The sequence below is a fragment of the Zingiber officinale genome, chromosome 6A, assembly GCF_018446385.1.
Source record: "Zingiber officinale cultivar Zhangliang chromosome 6A, Zo_v1.1, whole genome shotgun sequence".
NCBI lineage: Eukaryota > Viridiplantae > Streptophyta > Magnoliopsida > Zingiberales > Zingiberaceae > Zingiber > Zingiber officinale.
In genome coordinates, this window is record NC_055997.1 from 2,037,413 (window position 1) to 2,062,892 (window position 25,480).

The 25,480-nt window shown below is 43.5% G+C and overlaps 1 protein-coding gene across 2 annotated transcripts in view; it reads right to left on the reverse strand.

Moving 5' to 3' along the window:
* Positions 1 to 20,066: 20,066 nt before the first annotated feature.
* Positions 20,067 to 25,480, reverse strand: part of LOC121995566 (pyruvate dehydrogenase (acetyl-transferring) kinase, mitochondrial-like) — a 6,419-nt gene continuing 1,005 nt past the window's right edge. Inside the window, exons 2-6 of one of the 2 annotated variants that reach the window (XM_042549287.1) lie at positions 24,915 to 25,173; positions 24,560 to 24,740; positions 23,414 to 23,561; positions 22,413 to 22,623; positions 20,067 to 20,488 (exon numbers count right to left, since the gene is read on the reverse strand). In XM_042549287.1, coding sequence (XP_042405221.1) covers positions 20,430 to 20,488; positions 22,413 to 22,623; positions 23,414 to 23,561; positions 24,560 to 24,740; positions 24,915 to 25,173 — 858 coding nt within the window. In that variant the 3' untranslated portion in view covers positions 20,067 to 20,429. The other variant, XM_042549288.1, reaches the window with a different exon arrangement.

A 25,480-nucleotide genomic window follows, 5' to 3' on the forward strand; every position in this document is an offset into this window, starting at 1 on the left:
GGGGACTTGGAAGTTGGAAGGACTTGGGAACGGCACAGGTTTCGGATTAGATGTTTTGTACTGGGTACGGAACAATGTTACAAACCAATTAAAATCGATTTTTGTGGTTTCTTAAGGGAACGCGCGTATCTGTAACGTGTCATTGGCTGTCTGCTGTGTGGCGAATTGGAAGATGAAACGCCGTAGTGTCCATAGAGAATAATGAATTACGAATTATATTTTTTGAAAATTTGCATGCTGTACCCTCATAAATAAAATTTTACCTGTAGACTTATAAAAATCCTTATTTTCACTCTCTAATTAAATATATTAGATTTTAATTTATCTAATTAATTTTAAAATTTTTAATATAAAAAACCTAAAAATAAATATATATATATTTTTAAATTCAACACATTAAATTAAAATTTAGTATATTTTCTATCAAATTTAGCACGGCTCTTTTTCCACCTTAATTGGATGAAAAATATATTAGATTTTCTTTAAATAATACTCGATAAAAAATATACTGTATCTTTTTTAAATGATTCTGAATTTAGGAAGAATTATATTAAGTAGAAAAAAAGTGGTGCTCAATTTGATAGAAAATATACTCGATTATAGTTTAAAGTGCCGAATTTAACAAAAATGATACCTATTTTTAGATTTTTGTACCTAAAAAATATGAGAGACAATTTTGATAGAAAATATACTCAATTCTAATTTAAAGCACTAAATTTAAGATAAATTATACTCATTTTTAGATTTTTTGTACCTAAAAAATCTGAGGACAATTAGAAAGTCATGCATAGAAAATATACTTAATTTTAATTTAAAGTGCTGAATTTAACAGAAATTATATCTATTTTTAGATTTTTTTTATACCTAAAAAATATGAGAGGTAATTTTAATAGAAAATATACTCGATTCAAGTTTAAAGTGCTGAATTTAAGAAAAATTATTCTCATTTTTGGACTTTTGTACCTAAAAAAACTAAAGGGTAATTAGGTAACGATATTTGCATAAGAGAGTTTAAGCAAATAAAACTTTACATACAGAGAGTAGAAATAAAATTTTTTAAATATGGGGATTGTATGTAAAGTTACAGTTATGATGAGATATTTTTCTCTAATTTATCGTTATATTTTTTTCCAAATCTAATCGATCGAGAATTTGATATCCGATCTAAATGAATGGAGGAGGGTATATCGAAAATATCCATATCTGATACTCGATCTGATTATTCAATTAAATTATATATATAAATAATTTTTTTAAAAAAAAATTTATTAACTATTGTTTTATGTGGTTATATAAATGTTTAATCTATTTTTTAATTATATATATTTTTAATATGATATTAATTCTAAAATACTTTTATTAAATGGGGATAGTTGAATAGAAAAAAGTTAAAGATATTCGATCTTTTAAAAGATATGAATATGAGGATAGATAGTTGATTCTCGATTGGTATGAATATAGAGGATATCGAACTGAATCTGATTTATTGTTATCCCTAAACCCATCCTCATCCTTATATCCATCGAGTTTTAATTTTCATTTTTATCAAATTGGATATTCATCCTCGTGTGTATATATATATAATTGATATAATGCGGACCCATCCTCATCCTTATATCCATCGAGTTTTAATTTTCATTTTTATCAAATTGGATATTCATCCTCGTGTGTATATATATATAATTGATATAATGCGGATAAAGTGTCGTGGACTTTATCCATGATAATGGTTGAGGCGCCTGGATTGAATTCATGCACCTTAATCGATTCAGTAGTTTTTTTTTAACTTCGGGGTTAAGCCAATTAGATTTTGCCTTTAGAGTTTAGGGGTTGAATTGTAGTATCCAAGCTAAATAAAATTTAAAACTAAAAAATATTAGGTGCTCACAGGGTATATATTTAGGGAGTCTGATAGTATTTTTTTAATTTTTTTTAGCTTCGGGGTTAAGCCAATTAGATTTTACCTTTAGGGTTTAGGGGTTGGGTTATAGTGTTCAAACTAAAAAAAAAAAATTAAAGCTAAAAAATTTTAGGTGCTCACGGGGTATAGTATATGTATTTAGGGTTTAAGATTTATGAGAATATTGATTTAAAAAAAATGAATTGAGGCGCATGGATCAAATCAGGCGCCTCATGTCATTGTGGAATAGACGAGTCCGCACGCACTCGTCTGTAACGTAACTTATTGTTGCGTAAAGAGGGGAGGCAACACTTCTCAAACTCTTACGCGGAAGAAGAGGAAGAAAGAAAAAGATCGCGCGGAGCAACAAGACAAAGACACATATATAAGAAAGAGCAAACACGAGGAGGAAGAAGAAAAATTATCTTGGTTTGGCGATGTGCCTACTCCACAAATTAAAAACAACCCATGCTTTATTAGAGTTCTCTCTACACAAGATAATTACATTCAATAATTCTTATAATACAATAGGTTTGTGATCCGGCAGTAAGAATGGGGGACCTCATTTAGCAGAGTCAACGCCGCGAGGAGGGCCATAGGCCTCGGCCGAGCGGATAAGGAGGGCGACGACCAGCTGAGGCTTCCGAGCGGAAGCAATATACCTCGCCGGAGGCGGGGTTCCGACGCTCATGATGAACAGTAGGAAAGGCAGAGCAGAGGGCCGGCTCGGCCGAAGGAATAAAACATCAACGCTGCGAACAGTCCAGAGCACATGACCCGGAAGCTCCCGTGCGGATCAGAACGTCCGATCGGCCAGACGCGAGGAAATGGCCGACCGGTCGGACGATTGACGGGGAGTAAGAAAAGGCAAGGATAGGAACATCTTCTGACAGCATATAATATGCAGGATCCTAGGACATGGGCTCACTGTCCCATCAAAGACGTGCTCGTACTGTAGCAGTAAGGAGTCAGGCAAGCTCCTCTGACAAGCCCATACTGGATATGGGTTGAGGACACGTGTGTGTGCCTCGGTATATGTACATCAGCCTCCTCAGAAGTCTATATAAGGCCTCCACTTCTTCAACCGGAGGTACACAAGTCTTCTGTTTCTGAGACACCTCTTCATCTATTTCCTCGCTTGATTTGAGCGTCGGAGGGCCGTCGCCGGGACACCCCTCCCGGCTCGGTTTTGTTGCAGGTTCGCCGGAGCACCTGAGGATCTAGCAGGGAGCGCCGCATCCCCAGCGTTCGTTGACCCCTGGTTCGGACAGGATCAATTTGGCGCCGTCTGTGGGAAGGCACCTGCATCCGAACAGAGACAATGGACGAGGCTGGAAAAATACACAATGTGGCACTCTCACAAGAAGAGTTGGACGCTCTGGTCAAGATGAGGGCCGCCAAACTTGTGGAGCAAAAACAGAAAGAGGCAGCCGAGCGGCGGGAGCAACAAGCAACATCTGCGTCAGGTGGCCGAGTGGAAGCACCTCAAGCCACCGTTGCGTTCCATCGGGCCTTATTCCGCACCCCTGAAGCCGTACCAGCTCGGAAAGATAGAGGATCTTCTTCCGACGAAATGCCCAGGCGAGACGCCAGAAAGGGGAAAGCTCCCCGAGCATATTCATCTCCCGAGCGGATCAATCGCCAATTCTCGGAGGCTATTCTACGAGACCCTTTGCCCAAGCATTACGTGCCTCCGACGATCAGCGAGTACAATGGAACAACAGACCCGGATGATCATCTGGGTAAGTTCGATAACACAGCTACGCTCCATCAGTATACAGATGGAGTAAAGTGCCGAGTCTTTCTTACCACTCTATCGGTATCGGCTCAACGGTGGTTTCGGAGGCTGCCGGACGGATCTATCACTAGTTTCAAGGATTTCCGAACGGCCTTCCTCCACCACTTCGCCAGCAGTCGGCGTTATCAGAAGACAAGTGTCAGCTTGTTCGCAATCAAGCAAGAGCCGAGAGAATCGCTTCGAGCTTACATCCAGCGATTCAACCAAGTGGCGATGGATATTCCCACAGCCACATCGGAGACAATGATGAATGCCTTCACGCAAGGCCTTGTGGATGGGGACTTCTTCCGGTCGCTCATCCGAAAGCCGCCCCAAGATTATGATCATATGCTGCACCGGGCCAATGAATATATCAACGTGGAGGAAGCGCAGGCAGCCAGGAAGAAAGAAACACCAACCGAACGGGCTCCTCCTGCCGAACGGAGACCCTTGGCCGCTCATCAACCGCCAAGAGGACCAAGGGCCGAAGCAATCTGCTCCCCTCGTATGAGGTCCCAAGTACAAGAGGTAGCTGCCGCTCGGCCCAAGCCAAAAAAGAGATGGACCCCTATGTTCTGCTCCTTCCACCAAACGGATACGCACAACACGAGGGATTGTCGAAGTCTTCCCTTCGTGGCCAATCCCGTTCCCAGGAAGGCCGAACGACGGTCTCCTCCCATCGACAGGAGACAAAGGACCCATGAAGCCGACCGGAACCGCACCGAGAGGCAACATCGGCATACGCCCGATCGGCACCGGTCTCCAAGACAGGAGAATCGACGGGCATCCAGAGAACGGTCCCGACCGTCCGCTCGGGAAGAGGAGAATAGAAGCAATATTGCCAGAGGCGAGATCAACGTTATTGCTGGTGGGCCGACCGGAGGAGACTCCAACCGAGCCAGAAAGGCAGGCGTTCGGCAGCTCCAGATCCACGCAGTCGGTTGCAGCCAAGAGCGGGCAAGTGGACAGGAAATCACTTTCGGGCCCGGGGACTTAGAAGGAGTCGAAGTGCCCCACGACGACGCCCTGCTCATTAAAGCGGTAATAGCAAATTACACTATTCACCGCATATTTGTTGACACAGGGAGTTCGGTCAACATCATATTCAAGAAGGCGTTTGACCAGCTGCAAATTGATCGAGCCGAGCTGCTTCCCATGACAACCCCGCTCTACGGGTTTATGGGTAACGAAGTTCAGCCGGTCGGACAGATCCGGCTGGCTACCTCGCTGGGAGAGGAGCCGCTCAGGAGGACCAGGACAATAAATTTTGTGGTGGTCGATTCTCCCTTGTCCTACAACGTCATTTTGGGCCGACCGGCGCTCGGCGAATTCCGAGCAGTCGTCTCAACCTTCCACCAGAAGATGAAGTTCCCCGTCGAAGACAAGGTGGGAGAGGTACGGGGAGATCAGTTAGCAGCTCGGCGGTGTTACATAGAGATGGTCCGAGCAGAATCCAACTCCGCTCGGAAGGCGCCTCGAATCGAGGTAAATGCCATCACTGAAAAGCCACCCGCCTTAATTTATGAGGAAAAAGAGGAGGTGCAGATTCATCCGACCCGATCGGAGGCCACGACTTTTGTTGCCTCTGATCTGGAGGAGAAGCAGAAGGAGGAGCTGATCCAATGCCTCCGACGAAATCATGATGTATTCGTCTGGTCGACACATGAATTGCCTGGAATCTCGCCGAGCATAGCACAGCATGAGTTGCATGTCCGACCGGACGCTCGGCCGATAAAGCAGAGAAAAAGAGATTTCAGCGCCGAGCAGAACTCCATCATCCGAGCGGAGGTCGAGCAGCTTCTGGAGGCCGGCCATATATGAGAAGTACAGTTTCCGAGTTGGTTGGCTAATGTAGTATTAGTCTCCAAGCCGGGCGGCAAGTGGAGAGTCTGTATTGATTTTTGGGACTTAAACAAAGCATGCCCCAAAGATTTTTATCCCCTGACCCAGATAGATCAGCTGGTGGACTCTACGGCTGGCTGCGAATTAATTTGTATGCTCGACGCGCCCGGGAAGATCAAGAAAAAGTAAGCTTCGTAACGGCCGACAGCACATATTGCTATAATGTGATGCCGTTCGGATTGAAGAATGTCGGGGCCACTTATCAACGCTTGATGAACAAAGTATTCAGAGAGCAGATCGGGCGGAATCTGGAAGTTTATGTGGACGACATCCTTATCAAGTCCGCCCGAGCGGCCGACCTCTTCAAGGACATGGAAGAAACCTTCCGAACGCTGCGCAAATATGGAGTCAAGCTAAATCCTCAAAAGTGTCTGTTCGGAGAAAAAGGAGGGCATTTCTTGGGATACATAGTGACCGAGCGGGGAATTGAAGCCAATCCCAGCAAGGTGAAAGCTCTGCAAGACATGCCGCCTCCAAGGAATACAAGGGAAGTGCAGCGATTGACCGGTCGGATAACGGCTTTATCCAGATTTATCTCCAAAACCGCCGACCGGAGCCTACCATTCTTCAAAATTTTACGCAAGGCCACTAAATTTCACTGGGACGAGGAATGCGACCGAGCATTTGAAGAATTGAAGACATATCTTAATTCTTTGCCTATACTAGCCAAGCCGATCGGGGGTGAGTCACTTTATATTTATCTGTCGTCAATTGAGCATGCTGTAGGCTCAGCACTTGTGAGGGCGAGCGGCGAAGAGCAACCGGTGTATTTTCTAAGCCACATTTTAAAAGATGCTGAATCTCGTTACACCGGGCTCGAGAAGTTGGCCTTTGCTTTGGTTCTAGCCGCCTGGCGCCTTCGACCATATTTCTTGGCTCACACCATCATCGTCCGGACAAACAGTCCACTAGGAAGAGTGCTGTTGAATCCAGAAGCATCCGGACGGCTCATCAAGTGGACGACAGAACTAAGTGAATTTGACATCCAATACCAGCCCCGCTCGGCGATCAAAGCGCAATCCTTGGCTGATTTTGTGACCGAAGTGCAGAGGCCAGAGCCGGAAGCTATGTGGAGGATATATGTGGATGAGTCTTCCACTCGGCTCGGAAGTGGGATTGGAATACTGCTACTCTCACCCCAAGAAGAAAAGATGCACTTATCTGTCCGGCTGGACTACAAAGCCACCAACAATGAAGCGGAGTATGAGGCCCTCATAGCCGGACTGCAGGCAGCACGGCATGTAGGAGCCGGTCGGGTGACACTCTATTCAGATTCACAGTTGGCCGCTCAGCAACTTTCTGGCACCTTTGAAATCAACAGCGTTCGGCTTAAGCTCTACGCTGAAGCCTTTGAAAAACTCAAAGCTACTTTTCGAGAGGTCCTTATTCGAAAGATTCCCCGAACGGAGAACCAGGTAGCCGATGACTTGGCCAAGCTAGCAAGTTCTATAGTGCCGGTCACCATTCAGCAACCAATTGAAAAAGTATTGCTGGTAGCGCACGTCGACCGGATGGAAAGCCTCATGTTTCCAAGCGACTGGAGGACACCCATCATAGAGTTCCTCCGCTCGGGAGCCACACCGGCCGATCGGGATGAAGCCCAGCTGCTCAGGAGGAGGGCCGGTCGGTTCACACTCATCGGTGATCAGCTCTACAAAAAGGCTTTCTCACGTTCGCTATTGAAGTGCGTGAGCTCGGAAGACTCGGCTTACATTCTCCAAGAAGTACATCAAGGATCGTGTGGAGGGCACCCGGGCGGACGATCATTAGCTAAGAAGATCCTGCTAGCTGGATACTTTTGGCCGACCTTACAAATAGACGCCGCTCGGACAGTATCTACATGCCTTTCGTGCCAGAAATATCACAACTTCTCCCACCGACCGGCAGAGGAGATGAAGGCATCAACCGTCTCATGTCCGTTCGATCAATGGGGAATGGATATCGTGGGTCCATTTCCGATGGCGACCGGGCAGAGGAAATTTTTGCTGGTGGCGGTCGATTATTTCTCCAAGTGGGTGGAAGCCGAGCCACTAGCCAGGATCACCGAACAGATGGTCAAAAAATTCATATGGCAACACATCATCTGTAGGTTCGGTATCCCTCGCCGATTGGTTTCCGACAATGGGCGGCAATTCACAAGGAAGGTGCTAGAAGAGTGGTGCCAAAGCTATGGCATTGAGCAACACTTCACGTCCGTGGCTTACCCCCAAAGCAACGGTCAAGCCGAAGTAGCCAACCGGGAAATTCTCCGTATTCTGCGCGCTCGGCTCGACCACGTGGAAGGAAGTTGGCCGGATGAAGTGCCGGCCGTTTTATGGGCCATTCGGACGACTCCTAAGGAAGCGACGGGCGTCACACCTTTTCATCTGGTGTACGGCGGCGAAGCAGTCATCCCGGTTGAAGTTGGCATTGAGTCCGTCCGGGTCCAATTGTACGATGAAGGCAACGCCGATCGGAGGAACATGGAGCTGGATTTGATTGACGAGGAACGAGCCAAGGCATCCGTTCGGCTGATGGCATACCGTCAACGAATGAAGCAAAACTACAACCGCCGCGTCATTCCCCGATCATTCCAGGTCGGCGACCTTGTCTGGAAGAAAATCAAACCGGTCGGCGACGTTGGCAAGCTTGAAGCATCGTGGGCAGGCCCGTTCAAAATCATCGAAAAGCTCCACTCGGGCGCATATTATTTGGAGGATGAGGACGGCCGACAGCTAGATAGACCTTGGAACGCGAACCACCTCCAGCCTTACCGGGCGGGGTGAAAGGTGTGCCAATGTAAATCATCCTGTGTACTTTTTTCGACTGAATACTTGAAATGCAGAAATGAAAAATCAAGAGAACAAATATAAGGCATCGTCAACAAGGAACGAAGGCCCCGCGTCGTTTGGCAGGAGGTAAATGGGTCGAGCCAAGCGCTCGAAGATCGAAGACCCAATACCTTCAGGATGGAGGTAAATTATCCGAGCCAAAATACTCGACGAAGAAGACCCTGAGTTGTTCGGCAAGGAGTACGTTCTCCAAGCTAGGTGAAAAGGGCATATGGATTATCCGAACCAAGCGCCCGAATAGTAAAGGCCTCCCAGCCGATTGGATTCGCAAGCAAATGACCCGTGTCGTTCGGCCGGACACAAAGATTGTCCAAGCGCGAGATAAGTTATGAAGGCCAAGGTCGCTCGACCTGGTAAGGAGTTAGCCTTGGAGGCCGACGAGCTCCGTCGTTAAACATCGAGAGCTGCGCCGACCGGCTATAAATATCCGCGCCGACGAGCCCCGTCGTTAAACATCGAGAGCCGCGCCGACCGGCTATAAATATCCGCGCCGACGAGCCCCGTCGTTAAACATCGAGAGCCGCGCCGACCGGTTATAAATATCCGCGCCGACGAGCTCCGTCGTTAAATATCGAGAGACGAGCCAGCGTCTATAAACCCTCCGAGCGGAAGACCGACGAGCCCCGTCGTTAAACATCGAGAGCCTCGCCGACCGGCTATAAATAACCGCGCCGACGAGCCCTGTCATTAAACATCGAGAGCCGCGCTGACCGGCTATAAATATCCGCGCCGACGAGCTCCGTCGTTAAACATCGAGAGCCGCGCCGACCGGCTATAAATATCCACGCCGACGAGCCCCGTCGTTAAACATCGAGAGCCGCGCCGACCGGCTATAAATATCCGCGCCGACGAGCCCCGTCGTTAAACATCGAGAGTCGCGCCGACCGACTATAAATATCCGCGCCGACGAGCTCCGTCGTTAAATATCGAGAGACGAGCCGGCGTCTATAAACCCTCCGAGTTGAAGAACGACGAGCCCCGTCGTTAAACATCGAGAGCCGCGCCGACCGGCTATAAATAACCGCGCCGACCGGCTATAAATAACCGCGCCGACGAGCCCCGTCGTTAAACATCGAGAGTCGCGCCGATCGGCTATAAATATCCGCGCCGACGAGCTCCATCGTTAAACATCGAGAGCCGCGCCGACCGGCTATAAATATCCGCGCCGACGAGCTCCGTCGTTAAATATCGAGAGACGAGCCGGCGTCTATAAACCCTCCGAGCGGAAGACCGACGAGCCCCGTCGTTAAACATCGAGAGCCGCGCCGACCGGCTATAAATAACCGCGCCGACGAGCCCCGTCGTTAAACATCGAGAGCCGCGCCGACCGCTATAAATATCCGCGCCGACGAGCTCCGTCGTTAAACATCGAGAGCCGCGCCGACCGGCTATAAATATCCGCGCCGACGAGCTCCGTCGTTAAACATCGAGAGCCGCGCCGATCGGCTATAAATAACCGCGCCGTCGAGCACCGACGTTAAAGATCGAGAGACGAGCCGGCGTCTATAAATCCCCGAGCAGAAGACCGACGAGCCCCGTCGTTAAACATCGAAAGCCGCGCCGACCGGCTATAAATATCCGCGCCGACGAGCTCCGTCGTTAAATATCGAGAGACGAGCCGGCGTCTATAAATCCCCGAGCGGAAGACCGACGAGCTCCGTCGTTAAAAATCAAGAACCACGCCGATTGTCTATAAACATCCGCGCAACGAGCACTCGCAAAAACTAAATTGTTTAAGTCCGATCGGTCGTCGGTTTGTTAATACTCCGCATTCATTGAATGCAAACAGTATAGCCAAGCGCTAAACGATTTCGAGGAAAACGAGTTAATTGATTAACCTGATCGGTTGTCGAGTGGGAGACACGTATAGCTTAACTGACTCTACAAATGAGCACCAAACAGACAGAAGAGGGCAATAAAGGACCGACAAAAATGGAAGCAAAGGAATACAATTAGGCCGAACGGCACGTACAAAAATTTTACATCCGCCGAGCGGATGAAATACAGTAAGTACTTGAAAGAACTCGCCTCACTCTGGGTCCTCAAAATTGAAAAAGGCATCCGAGATATCGTCAATCATGGCTGCCAGGTCGGAGGCGGGAATGTGCATTCCCACAGGAAGGTGGCCACCCTTCTTCAAGTACGCCACGGTGACCTTGACCGCCTCAGCGAAAGTTGATGAGACGTTGCCGCCGAATTTTGCGCCGAACCGTTCCGAGCGGAGGTATTCTTGGCGCGCTGTCGCTAGGCGGCTCGGCTCTCCCTCCTTATATTTTTTGAGCGTCGCCCGGGAAGCGGTTAAGGAATCTTGGACTGCCTTCAAGTCCATTGTAGCCTTTGTGCGTTCTGCGGAACGGTCCTTCCGCTCGGCGTTCAGCTGGGCCTCCAGATCCTTGGATCGCTGATCTAGCGCACGGACATCTACTTTCATCTTGTCCAGATCGGCTATTGCTCGCTTCTTCCGGGCAGTAGCGCGTTTGGCATCCGCTTCGCGCTTCTTGACTTGGCCCTCTAGCCGAGCCACCTCTGTAGCCAGGTCGGCTGACTTCTTCTGTTCGGCCTCGAGGGTTTGTTTCTCCCGCTCGGCCGATGGACCCTCCGACACTTGGAGTTTTTCCAGAAGACCCTCTAGCTCGGCTAGTCGATGGCTAGTGACGATTTGCTCAGCCCAACGCTGTAAGGGAAATAATAAGATCAGCGACCCAACTGAAGCATGGCACAGGAAGAAAAATGAATTTACCTGAGTCGCCTGCTGCATGTTGTTATCGCCGAGCTGCTTGGGCGTCATGAGGGCCACCTGAATCTGCGCGTCCTCGAAAAGCTTGGCGAGCGGACCTGTCAGGGTTATTTCATGAACGGGGCTTGCGGGCCAATCGGCTGACAGTAAATATTCCTCTGATGGGAATCGAAGGGTAGTCTTGATGGTCGGGTGGCCGGCCGGCGCTTCCTCAGCCGCAGTCGCCTGGCCTGAGGACTCCCCTATGGTAGAGGTTTCGCCCAACCGTCGTAAAAGACGACGAGTTTGGGGAGGAGAGCCAGAGGGCTGTGCGGTAGGTGAAGCCACGGGGGTCCCGATCTACGGCGGCGTGCGGTCTGGCGAATCTACCCCGATCGGCACCTGTGGTTCCCCCTCTTGGGTCGGCGGGAGGCTGGGGTCTCTTCGACGTTTCCGCCGAACTTCCAGTGGGGGATCCCCGACCTGGGGGACTCCCAGCTCTGCTGGAGCAGAGGAAACAGGATCCGCCTCAACCTCCGTTGAAGCGGCTGAGGTAACTTCTGTTTCAGGGGCGGACTGCGTCCCCCCCTCTCCTGTAGCTGCCGGGCGGCTGGGGATAAGACCCCGCTCGACGAGTTCTTTTTTAGTCGCCGCCTCAATTTCCACGGCCTTCAACTTCAGATGATCGGTGGCCTTGGAGCGCCACATGACTTCAGCTGTAATGGAAGAAATTAAAATCAGTTAGACAAAAAAGGCGAAGAGAGTAAAAAGTTCTTACTCATGCGGTAGGGGAGATTGGCCCGAACGGGAGATAATCCGAAAATATACAACACCCCCTTGAGAAGCAACTGGTCGATTTTGTACCGCTGACCGGACAACCAGTTCGCCGCATGAAGGTAGGCCGGATTGCTTCTGAATTTGCCGAGCTCCGGCTGGGTCGGCACAGCGGTCTGCCATTTGGTTCTGAATGCTGGCCGCTCGGGAAGTCGTATGTAGAAGAAGAACTCCTTCCAGTGCTTGTTGGAGGTCGGCATATTATCAAAAAATTTAAAGCCTATTCTACTCTGGAAAATGAAAGTGCCCAACTCGGATTGTTTGGGGTAGAAGAAGAAGTGGAATATTTTGGGGTCAAGTGGGATACTATGCAGCTTAAAGAGGACAACCACCCCGCTCAGCAACCTAAAGGAGTTCGGCACAAGTTGGCCGAGCGGGATGCGGAAATAATTACAAACCTCCAAAATGAATGGATGGGTAGGAAATCTAAGGCCGCCCTGGAATTGGTCTAGAAAAAAGCAAATGGTGCCGATCGGCGGGTTATGGGGCCGATCGGACGGGTCGGCTAAAATTATTTCGTGGTCATCAGGGATCCCATACGTCCGAACAAGACGCCGAGCGCCCTCTTCATCAAACCGACTCTCCATGGTTATATACCAAGGGCCATGAACACCAACAGCGGGCGCAGAGGAGCTTGCCATCTCGGGGAAGCAATAAGATGGCAAGAAACTAGAGGAACGGGAACGAAAGAGGCAAAACGACTTGGGAAGACCTTGTAAACGAAGGGAGAAGACTCACTGAGAAGGAAACGGGCGGAAAGGATCACCGGTGGGATGGTAGCCGCCGAAAAATAGGAACTGGATCGTCTGAGGTCGCAGCAGAAGAAGAGGCGGAAGGACAACGCACAAGCAAACATGCGGCGAGGGAAGTAGACGGAGGCTTTATACGGCCGAGGCTGGTCGGCCTCCGCCGTCGGATGCAGGTCACGAGAGACGAGGTCATCATCTAACCGTCCATTTCAAAGTAATCGGCGTCCCATCGTACGGATCATCACCGCCACGCAGGAAGAGCCACGTGGCACTCTGTCACCAGGCGCAATTAATGCGCCCATACCACGCATGCTTCGACTTAATGGAAAAGATTTACGCGATTTTCGAGAAGATTTAGACAAGCAAACATCCACGCTGGAGGCCAAGACATTCAGAACGAAGAGCCGAGCGGATGATGAGTTATGAGGGCCGAACGGCTCTAGGTATATCATAAGCGGCGACCGCCCGTTCGGACACATAGTCCAGTCAGTCGGACTCACTGCCTCCTTCGACTAGACTTGAAGAGGAGGCAAGTGATCCGACAGTAAGAATGGGGGACCCCATTTAGCAGAGTCAACGCCGCGAGGAGGGCCACAGGCCTCAGCCGAGCGGATAAGGAGGGCGACGACCAGCTGAGGCTTCCGAGCGGAAGCAATATACCTCGCCGGAGGCGGGGTTCCGACGCTCATGATGAACAGTAGGAAAGGCAGAGCAGAGGGTCGGCTCGGCCGAAGGAATAAAACATCAACGCTGCGAACAGTCCAGAGCACATGACCCGGAAGCTCCCGTGCAGATCAGAACGTCCGATCGGCCGGACGCGAGGAAATGGCCGACCGGTCGGACGATTGACGGGGAGTAAGAAAAGGCAAGGATAGGAACATCTTCTGACAGCATATGATATGCAGGATCCTAGGACATGGGCTCACTGTCCCATCAAGGACATGGGCTCACTGTCCCATCAAAGACGTGCTCGTACTGTAGCAGTAAGGAGTCAGGCAAGCTCCTCTGACAAGCCCATACTGGATATGGGTTGAGGACACGTGTGTGTGCCTCGGTATATGTACATCAGCCTCCTCAGAAGTCTATATAAGGCCTCCACTTCTTCAACCGGAGGTACACAAGTCTTCTGTTTCTGAGACACCTCTTCATCTATTTCCTCGCCTGATTTGAGCGTCGGAGGGCCGTCGCCGGGACACCCCTCCCGGCTCGGTTTTGTTGCAGGTTCGCCAGAGCACCTGAGGATCTAGCAGGGAGCGCCGCATCCCCAGCGTTCGTTGACCCCTGGTTCGGACAGGATCAGTTTGCAATAATCCCTATAAATAGTACCTAAACCCTAGACCTGGTAAAATCATAACGAAATTTTATTATGAAAAATCATAACAGAATTTTGTTATAAAAAATTATAACAAAATTTTGTTATAATAAAATTGTAAGATAATTCTATTACGAGAAAACCTCAATAGAATTTTCTTCCATGACATCCCTTTTATTGACCTTCATTCAGATATGAGTTATCCGTTAACAATCTTTATCTTAGCGAATATTCACTCCTTCAAAGAATACAAGTATCTGAGTAAAACTCTACCTGGATATCTAGGTTTGAGCTTCCTTCCTCTAACATCTAGAGATATAAATCAAGTTCAAGCAATGCTTGAACTTCTCTGTAGTCACTGACTTTGTCAACATATCTGCAGTGTGAACATTCTTATGTTGAATTTTTCCAAAAGCAATCAACTCTCTGATCTTGTGAAACCTCACATCAATGTTCTTAGTTCTCGCATGATACATCTAATTTTTCGCCAAATAGATAATACTCTGACTATCGTATAACAAACTTGACTCCACCTTGCTAAACACCCAGTTTTCTGACCAACCCTATAAGTCATAAAGTTTCCTTCGCTGCTTCAGTTGCTGTCGTTTACTTTGACTCCGTAGTAGATAATGTAACAATATATTGTATCATAAACTTCCAACAGATAAGTCCTACCACAATGAACACGTCTCCTATAGTAGACCTCATATTATCTAAACCTCTTGCATAGTTTCCATCTACTGAAAGATCTTCCGGTTGTCTATTAAACATAATGTCATAATCAGTTATATTTCTTAAGTATTTGAAAATCCATTTCACAACATCTCAATGTGGACGACCAAGATTTGAGAGAAACTTACTCACTATACTAATTGCTTTCATCAAATCTAGTCTCATGCAAACCATGACATACTTCAGACAGCCAACTGCACTGGACTTTGACATCTCTTGGATCTCCTCATTCGTCTTTGGGTACTGTGTACTAAATAACTTGAAGTGATCTACCAGGGGTGTGCTCACTGACTTTGCATTCTTCATGTTGAACCTATCCAACACCTTCTCCATATAGCTACGTTGAGACAATCATAATCTCCCTACAACTGTATTCCTGTGAATCTTCATCCCAAAAATCTTCTTGGTCTCGACTAAATCTTTCATGTCAAATTCCTTGTTCAACAACCTCTTCAATTTATCGACATCTTTTATTTTTTTCGCAACAACACACTTTTTCGCAACAACACATCTTTTATCTTCATCCCAAGAATCTTCTTGGTCTCGACTAAATCTTTCATGTCAAATTCCTTGTTCAACAACCTCTTCAATTTATCGACATCTTTTATCTTTTTCGCAACAACACACTTGCACTCTATAGCTCGTTTTCCCTCAGGAAGTTCCACTAGATCTCGCGTTTGGTTCTCATGCACCAACTTCATCTTCTCTACCATAGATCCATCCACTTGTCCTTCTCAGAGCTGTGTACTACCTCCTGAAAAGATGTAGAGTCTCCACTATTGGTAATAAGTGCATAAGATATCAAGTTTCCGAATCTGTATCTAGTGGGTGGTTTTATGACTTGTCTCGTTCTATCATCAACTATAGTGCGATGCTCCGTGTGCTCTAAGCTAGAATCATCGGAGACATGACTCTTTAGCTCCACATGCACAATATCTTTCTCTTTGTTACTTTGTTGTGTTTTCCTTTCCTTTTTCCTAAGTAAGTTATAGAATGACACTCTCATCAAACATCACATCTCTGTTGATCACCACCTTGTTTGCCTTAGGATCCCAAAGCTTAAAGCCTTTAACTCCTTTCAGATACCTAGGAAAATGTACTGTTTTAACTTCACATCTAGCTTTGATCTTTCCTTACTAGATATATGCATATAGGTTGGACATCCAAAAACTCGAAGATATAAGTAATCTACTAGATTCTCAGTCCATACTTCCTCTGATACTTTGTCTTCTAGTGTTGCCCTTGGTGATCTATTAATAAGATAGCATGTCATGTTAACCGCTTCTACCAAGTAATTCTTTTCTAGCCCTGCATTCAACTTCATAAATATGCATAGCGGAAAATAAAATAATAATTCCTAAATTATTACAACATGTTAAACATGATCGCATAATTAAATTTTTGTACGAAAAGTAAATTTACGCTTGGTGTACCTTATGGATGACCTGTAACGAGAAGGACATCAACCATAACGACGTTATCGAACCTCGCCTCTATTCGTATCTACGCCGAGCTTCTTAAGACAACTCCTTGAGTACAAGCCTGTCCTTTGGAAGTTACTAGTCACGAGCGAAGAAGAGGAATCAAAAGGAAGACGGATAAAAGTACACAAAGAAGAGATTTCTTCCTTGGGGTGGTCACGACAACAAGGGGAAGAGCTTCCCCTTGTTGGCGGCGGCAAAGAGAGAGGGGAGAGGGAGAGAAGAAAAATTCGATTAAAGTTTCCAAAAATCTTACAAGCCAATTAATGATCTCATGTGTATATTTTTCTCTCAACCATATCAATATATAGCCCTTATTAATGAGTTGGATTAGAAAGTCCAAATCCAACTCATTATCCCTTAACAAAAAATTAGCTCATTAACACATTGGTTTAGTTCACAACTAAACCAAGTTGGTTCATGACTAATTCATGATTAAACCAAATATGGTCCAACTCTTCCATAAGAGATGTGACACATCCGCGCTTCCATTGCGATAAATATTTTCATATTTGTCTTATGTATGGTCTAACCAAATATTTATCTCTTGATCTAAGAATCATATTCTTTAACTTGTTTTACGTCTTTTAGAGACTAGTTAGTGCGTGTGACCCAATAGGTTTTCGATTTATCTTGGCCATCCATAATTAACTACTTAATTATAAAACGATCATGAGTGACACCTAGTAATACATCATGATCCTCAATTAATCAGAAAATTATAGTTGATCTTAGAATTAATTCTAAACCCTTCGGTAGCTACAGTGAGTCGTGTCTCGTTCTTTTCACTCGTCTTATACCCATTTGGTTCAGAACATGGTTTATGTGTCTTGTCCCCACTAGGTTGACTACGTCACACCTAGCCCAAGTAATACTTCCTCGTTCTGCAGATTCAAATTACTCATACATGTGTACAGGGGTCTCGTACTCTTAACATGTCATACTTTAGCCAAAGACTTTGAGTAATAATCTTAACAAGTGGTCATAGGGTATATGTCTCCTTGCAATGTGCGGTGAATCCTTTGTGAGCTATCCAAAGATCTTCGGGCACTTCAACTTATACCCAATCATCCCGGCTCCACACCTCAATGAGATGTTTGCTTAAGACGTCAAAGTATAAGTGTTCAAGACCAAGATGACTTGTATACCTCAAGTCAAAGGAAACTTGCACTCGTTTCACAGACATATCTATATATATGTAGAGAATCATATGAAGTCTTACAACGAGTCACTCCAATGAACTAGTTACCATAACCAACATCCACATTTAACTCTCGACATCTCAATATCTCCAGTCAATGAGAAAACAGCTTGTTGCTTGGCCGAACCAAGGAGTATAACCCCATGCTAGTCTTACAGAATTAATGATAGTCGAATGCATCAATTCAACGACTAGGGAAATTTCAATATATTCATAATTACACATATAGAGATAATCACTAGTTGTGATCTAATCACAAATTCTCTCATACTATGAATTATATTACGGACAGTAAATGAGTTTAAGGCAATCAAACATATAATATGCACTCAAATAGTGAATCTATACTTATCAAATAAATAGAAAAAAAAATCGTAAGACGATTGCCTTAGGACATCCCTCAAATTCTAACACCCCGGTCCTTGTCCACTCGGCCCCGTTCCTCTGATAGAGTCCGGAACAATGCTCGATGGAAAAGGATCGGCGCATTGGGTGCCTCCCCATATGTGTCGGTCGACTTCTTGTTCTGTCCTCGAACAAATACATGCTCCGCTCGGTCTCCATATCCTACTTGATGCCTTGCCATTGATGTCACGGGCACATGCGCTTAGCGCTTGGCTAGCGCTTGTTGTTGTTGTTGCTCTAGTATCCTTGCCGCTTAGGCTTGTATAAGCATATCGAGCTCCTCCTTTGTCAGTGTCGCCGTGGTGAGTCACCCAGCGTCCTCCATCTTCTCATTTCGGATATAGGTCACATTTCCACAGACGACGCCAAAATGATTCTGTCCGAAAATGATCCTTTTCCATCGGTGGTCACCCCCCCCCCCCCTTTGACAACGGTGGAACCCCTAATATTATGGGATTCCACCGGTGGAGATGGAGGATACCGTCCCTTGTTTATCGTGATCTGCCCCTTCGTACTTGAATTCCTGGATCCGTCACTGCCCAGAAGGATATTGAGAGATATAACAATGGTCCTGCTGTTTGGTCGAGCGGGGTAGTCGCTCGGCTAGGACTCCTCCACTCTGTTGACCTCATAGAGATAACTATGGTCCCGCTGTTTGGCCAAGTGGGGTAGTCGCTCAGCTAAGACTCCTTCGCTCTGTTGACCTCGACTGTTCTTCCTTGCAGTGACTGGGTGTAGTAGCTTGTCCATCCTATTCAGATAAGTTCTTCGGTCTCCTCAATGTCCTGCTGCTCCGCGCTCAGTGTCTGGCTGTCTTACCGCATTATCTCAAGCTGGACGGTTGACCCGCTCAAATACTGATTGACCCAACCGGCTGTTGTAGTCTCTTGTCGATCAGACACTGATTACTTCAATCGACTATTATAATCGACCTACGTTGAATATTATAGGAGGACCTTTTGACACCCTAATATTGACTTTGATCTCTATCTCAATATTTGATCAGGATCCCTTTTATCACCATATCAAGAAGCAATCATGAAGAATTACTTTTGAACCAAATACTTTTCACGTGATAAGATGGCCATTCTTATCCCGTTGAAAATTCTAATTACTAATTTAGAAGAAAATATTGAACTAGGATGATTGAATGTTAGAATAAATCTTAAAACGTCCGTGGCTGGCGATCTAAATCGTAGTATTCTATAGTTACAGCATCCATATTAGTTATTATATCTAAAAATTTTATTTTAAATTTTAGATAAGATAATTAAAATTTTTTTACAATAATTATCCTATCCATTCTCTAAATTTAGATTCAATGAATAATGATTTTTTAAATTTAGAGAATAAAACCTCTACCCTAAAAATAAAATAATATTTCTTTTTAATCTTTCTCCTTCCAATCAATCTTTTCAATCTCTCTCATTCCACTCATTTCATAAATATAATAATAAAAAAAATAGAAGAGAGAGAATAAAATAATAAAAAATTAAAGATAATGAAAATTTTAAGGTAATTAATGTAGTGTGTAATGAAAAATGATTGTCTAAATTTAATCAAGTGAGTCATTTACTTTAAATTTTAGATATAGTAATAAAGAAATTGTTATAGAGATTCTTACGTCTGATCTAGAATTTTTTTTTTATATCGTAGCTGGGATTAAATTATGAGATGTCTAATTACTAATTTAGAATATTTTAGGATAGATATTTATCACATGAATTGGAAAACACATCTATCTAGGTGTAAATAAATTTAATTGCCCTCGGTTCATAGCTCAAATGATAAGCTAATAGTGGCACTAACAATAATATCTAATTAATTTCTAACAAAAATATCAGGCAACTGAGAGTTTTCTAGATTTGTCGGTGGAAAAGACTTATATAAAGATAGAAAGATGAAATATCAAAGTAAATATCTCTTTTATATATTAGTCATTATTCTAAAGACTAGTAATCATCCGTGATTTATCTCCTCCGTATTGACCCTAAAATGAATTGATAGGAGTACTAGAGACGTATTCATCTTTTTACCACAATGATTGACCACTTCGTTGAGAGAAAATTCAATATAAACTTAAATTAACAAGTGCATGGACATCAGTCTACAATAACACACCCATTAACAACCATGCATATAGAGGATTTAAGTGAAGGCTCTAGTATTTCGCATAATCATCCAAATATTTAAGAACCTCCCTAACTATTATTTGTAAAGGTTTTCTGAAAAATCTAATCAACTACCTTAAAGAATGAGGATTTAGTAGTTAGTACAATTCTAGAGACAATTTTTCTGATGCATATCCTGAATTAGAAACGTGGAATTTAGGTTCAGTTACCTTCCAAGCAGCTAGACAATTGGACAAAAAGAAAGAAAAAAACTGAGCATGAAAGCTAACACAAATAACTCGCGAGATGCAAGAAGCACAAGTTTATATACACAAATGTTATTCCTTCACCATCAAGATTCCGAGGGGTGATCATCGCTGGAAGATCATTTGTAGAGCAGCGCAACAGGAATTTGTGAGCACAATAGGTTGAATCAGCAACTCACAATTGATAACTTCTTAATGAGCAAGAATTGGCCCTATGGAAGGGGTTCTTGTGAGTCTCCAAGCCGAGAGAGATGAAGGTAAGCATCCGTCCCTGAGAAGGAAAAAATCTCAGTGAAAACATTACAGTGAGGTTTACCATAAAAAGGCAATTTGTTTAAGTTAGATTTACTAGACCCAATTTAAGTTAAATCAATGGATTTTTGCCAAACAAGCTAACCGAGCCCGACTATTGGATCAATACTATATATATAACCGACGATGAGTCAATGTGACTCTAACCGATGGAACTCGGTATGGCGATGTGGACCTTGTCTCATTTATACTCTCGACATCTCCTTTCGGTTATCGAAGTATCTCTTCGGGTAAGAGACATACCCTTCTTAGTATTGTCGTTACCGACCTAATCTCGTCGGTCGTCGAGTTATCCCCTCGGATATCGATACAACCCTTTTGGGTAAACTTATCCATAAGGATAAGAGTATTAAGGTCAAGGTGAAAGCTAGGTCTGCTTTCCTTAAGACGATATTACCCCGCCCAGGATACAAAGACTTGTGTCTCGAAATAAAGCACTCCAAATTTCAAACCCTGTCAAACTTTCGAAACCTTGAAACTCTTAAGATAGGAGAGAGAGAAGAGAACTCAAGAGAAAAATTCACAACTTGAGAATTGAGTGAGTTGAGTGGAAGGAATGAGGTTTATTTTATAAAGATAAAAGATTACTCTCAAGAGGTGAAAGGTTTCTTCTAAGAGATGAAAGGATATAGGATGTGTCTTTTCCCTGTCTTTTTCCTTAAACCTTTTCACTTAAACCTTTCCATTATAATTAATTAATTTAATTGATTAATTTGATTAACTATTTACTTAATCTATTGTAAATATTAATTAATCAATTAATTAATATCACAATATGATTAATTTTTTAATCAATCAATTAATTAATCAACGAAATTAATTATAATTTCATACCCCTCAATGGTTCCACATACTTGAGTTAGCGTTCATCCATGAATCCAACTCGTGTACGAGTCAAACTTCCGTTTGATCATATCGGATCAATCCTTCATTGGACATTAATTTTTCATTCACTCGATAAATTAGTTTACGACAGTCTACTCGCGAAATAGCTGTCTTATCCCTATTAATTTATAGATCACCAAAATCAATTTTCCAACAAAAATCTTAGTGAAAACATTAACAGTGAGGTTTACCATAAAAAGGCAATTTGTTTAAGTTAGATTTACTAGACCCAATTTAAGTTAAATAAATGGATTTTTGCCAAACAAGCTTGTGGAGGTGGGTTCCTTGCCAGAGTGGTGTGTCACTGACTCAACGTGCCAAAAAGGAAAGATCAACCAAGGAGAAGGTAATATGGGCGGCGTGGAAAGGTCAAAAGTCATACATAATATCTTTATTTAAGGCTGGCAAATACTTCATCCAGCACTCCATGTGGTTCTGTTATATTGTAGGGGTCACCGTATGTTGGCAAGCCAACATGGTTAGCTAGTCAACATCGTCATTTCAAGAGGTCCTTTAAGTCCTACACTACCAAAAAGTATACAAGTTGATAATTGAGGTAGCAAAACCAGTAGAACTTGTAAGATGCAACTCGATCACCAAGTTGGAACATGATCTTCTACTTGAAGGTGATTCAACTAAAATTCGTACTCTTATCCAAGTGAATCAGATGATTCAATTCTCAACTTAACTGATTGAAATGACTGACAACTACAATTTTGTTTCTATACTACTCAACCCTCATTGTCATGTTGGGTGATCTTGAAGTTCAAGATCCATATGCGTTTGGCAATGAGGCCTTGCTAGCTTGGAACATCGAGATAACAATTAGATTCTTGTCAAGAGGATTTACTAAAAAGTCCAAGATAGCTTGAAGTTCAAGGGCTCAATTAAATTCTAGAAAGTCCAACATAATAGGCAGTGAATGAGCCATATTGGAATTCAAGCAGGACAAATTGAACTTGAGATTAAGTATTGCATAAAGAAAGAATTGGATTTACCATATCCTTCCATAGAGATCATTTGTAAATCACCACCAAAATAGCGAGCATAGAGACGACTAATTGGAAGCCCATAACCATAACCAGCCATGATTACTCCATCTGAGCTTCCTTCATCATTTTCCTCGAGTGGATTTTTAGCAGTGCTATAGAGATATGTGAAAATCTTTGGAAGACCACTTCTTGGTATGCCACCCCCTTCATCTGATATCTGAAATAATTGATAGCATATCAAGATCAGTATTCCAAAGCTAGAAAAACTAGATGATTGATATGTAACAAGAAATTCCTCGAACCATGAGTATTAACAAACAGAGAAACGCCATAAGATATAATTTAACCATATTAAGAAGAAGATAAATTACAAAAATTAGAAAATTTTTGCATTTATCTGGGTGTTATACTTGTATCAACAGCAGATGCTGATATACATGTTGGCAGTAAAAGATTTTCAACAGGCTCTGACATATTCTTGTATGCATATAGTCAGAAATAGACAAAGAAGAAGACTCTTGGATTTCACATAATCATTGTCTGGTTTAAAAATAACCAGTAGCAATGAACCCCAAATTCATGAAATATTTGAGAATTTTCCTAACTATCATTTGTAATAGTTTTCTGATAAATCTGATTAACCACTTTAAAGAGTGAGGAGTTAGCCCAATTATGTTCTTCAATGTATAATTGCTCTGTGTCTTGCAAATCTACATCTGGTGGTTCTGCAGTATCAACACTTTTCAAGAAATCAAAAATGCCTGCAAGACATCAGTAACTGTCAAGAATTCCCAAAGAAAATATAATTTAAATTCATATTTTTCATCTTCACTACATCTAGTTTCTATTTTCTAGAGTACCTAGTATTATGTGTTAAATTCAAATTCTGCAACTTGCCAAGACAGCATGAATTTTTAACTAATCCTTTCTTATTCTTGAAGTATTGCAATCTTGCTTACCAAGCAGAATAACAGTAATTGAAGATTAAGTATTTATTGGTATCGTACCTTTATTGTAACATCTTCAATCCCATCGGCGACAATAATTCTAACAGGAGGGGCATTCTTATCAGAATTCATAAAACATTCTTGAACCGCACGCAGAGAGTTCTTTACCAACTCAAAGACCATAAGGTGCAAATGAGAAGGAACATACCTGGTCCACAGTAGCAAGTTGAAAGAAATAATCAGATAAGTCATAAATATACGATATCATCAACAAATTATTTATACAGTAAGGATGTGAACCTCAAACAAAAAGAAAGTTATAATCATATTACTCTGAAACAAGAGGATTGGTTATACTAATTGCTTTCCTTGGATATTATTGCTAATAGGCTAGCTTCCTTTTGTTTTTGTTGTATTTAGCTTTATTTGTCAGGATTGGCTTGGTCTTCCACTACGCCCCTCAACACTAGAAATTGAATAAGAGAACAAATGCAATATAAGGAAAAAAGAAAACAGACTGAAGCGATGGCTGAGAGGCGTGGTTTACGTCCCCACTAACTAAATCAATTATCTTCCTGTGATCTCCCTAAGGATATTGTAGCAAACTGGAAAATTACACCAGAGATGCAGAGTAATCCTGCGGAATAGAGTAGCTAAGAGGCACCTAGTAGTCTTTGAATTAAAATCATTCAGTGCTTTCATTAAGTGCATCGACCCTGACTTTCTTTTCTCAATGGAATTTATTGTTGGTTCAAGTGAGGGCAGAACAAATTTTATACAGAAAAAAAGCATCATCATCTTGCAAAACAGTACACAATTGGCATGGTATATCATCAATTAAAATTGATATTATGTGATGTCATGCAATAAATACTCTAGCTTTGACACACATACTATATGGAAAGCAAGTCCAAGCTTATCGATCACTGCATACAGTGACATTACCATTGGTACTTAAAAAGATAAGATAGAAGTGGACCAATGTTGGAACAGAAATGGAAACAAATAAAATAAGGAAACTGAGCCATTAGCCAGAAGAACAGTTTGCCTAACGATTGTACACTTAACATGCCTTAATCTGAACTCACTGCAGATTAAAATCAAGAGATTAAAGGGGAAATAACCAATTGCAAGTAATGCTCTAAAAAGTCGACTCAAGTAAAATGGTAAATAATTAGCATAAATGAATTTACAAGTAACACTCACGGGAAGGTGAAATTTGGATCTCCATATATATTAACCTCAGGAGCACTCCCATATTCCCTGGAACAGATACAGCGAGCATCTTCACTAGCAGCTTGTGCAACTTGCATCGGAGAAAGTCTAGTGTTTATTTGTCCGACACATCCTGGTTCTGGGTCAGGATCATGCAACGCCACATGCTGCCCTGAATTTAAGAAATATATAGTGGCTTTCCTTATCATTAATTCAACTTTTCCTTGAGGGTGGCTAAACAGTGAGATCATGCTTATTTGTGATTCCATGTAGTTAATACACACACATCATACTAGAAATAAAGGACAGTGTAGTTAATGCATTATGAAAATGCCTTTTGTTTTACCTATAAGCATGCGAATACCAATTCTTGACATGTAAAAACGGTCAAGAAATTGATGAATCTCTTGTAGTTCTGTTGGCATGACCTTGAGTTTCAGGTCTCTTTTTAGCTGTTGTACTCCTAAAGCCATAGCTGGTACCACATTGTTGTGCCTCACCTTGATCATCTTAATCATTTGGGTAAAAGCTAATTCATCGTTTGTGTCTTTGATTTCGGGAAATGACCGGAGATCGCGGAAAGAATCCAGATACCAATCTCTGACCTTAAAAGGAGGGATCTCGAAGTCAGCCTTCAAAAATTTAGCATGTACTCAAGTTTAATATTGAAGGATACAACATTTCATAGTGATGAATTTTCAGTTAATTTTGTGATTTAACTAAAATAAACAGACCATAAAGAAGGAAAAACCAAAATGAAATGAAAAAATTCATTATTTTATGGTCATCAACCTAGTGCAACTTTGCAAGAATTGCTTGCATTAAAATGTATCTAAAATACCTTTCACTGGACTGTGTGTAGCTATGAGAACAAAATGGCAATTGCAGGATCATGTCCCACAAGTTCCGCTG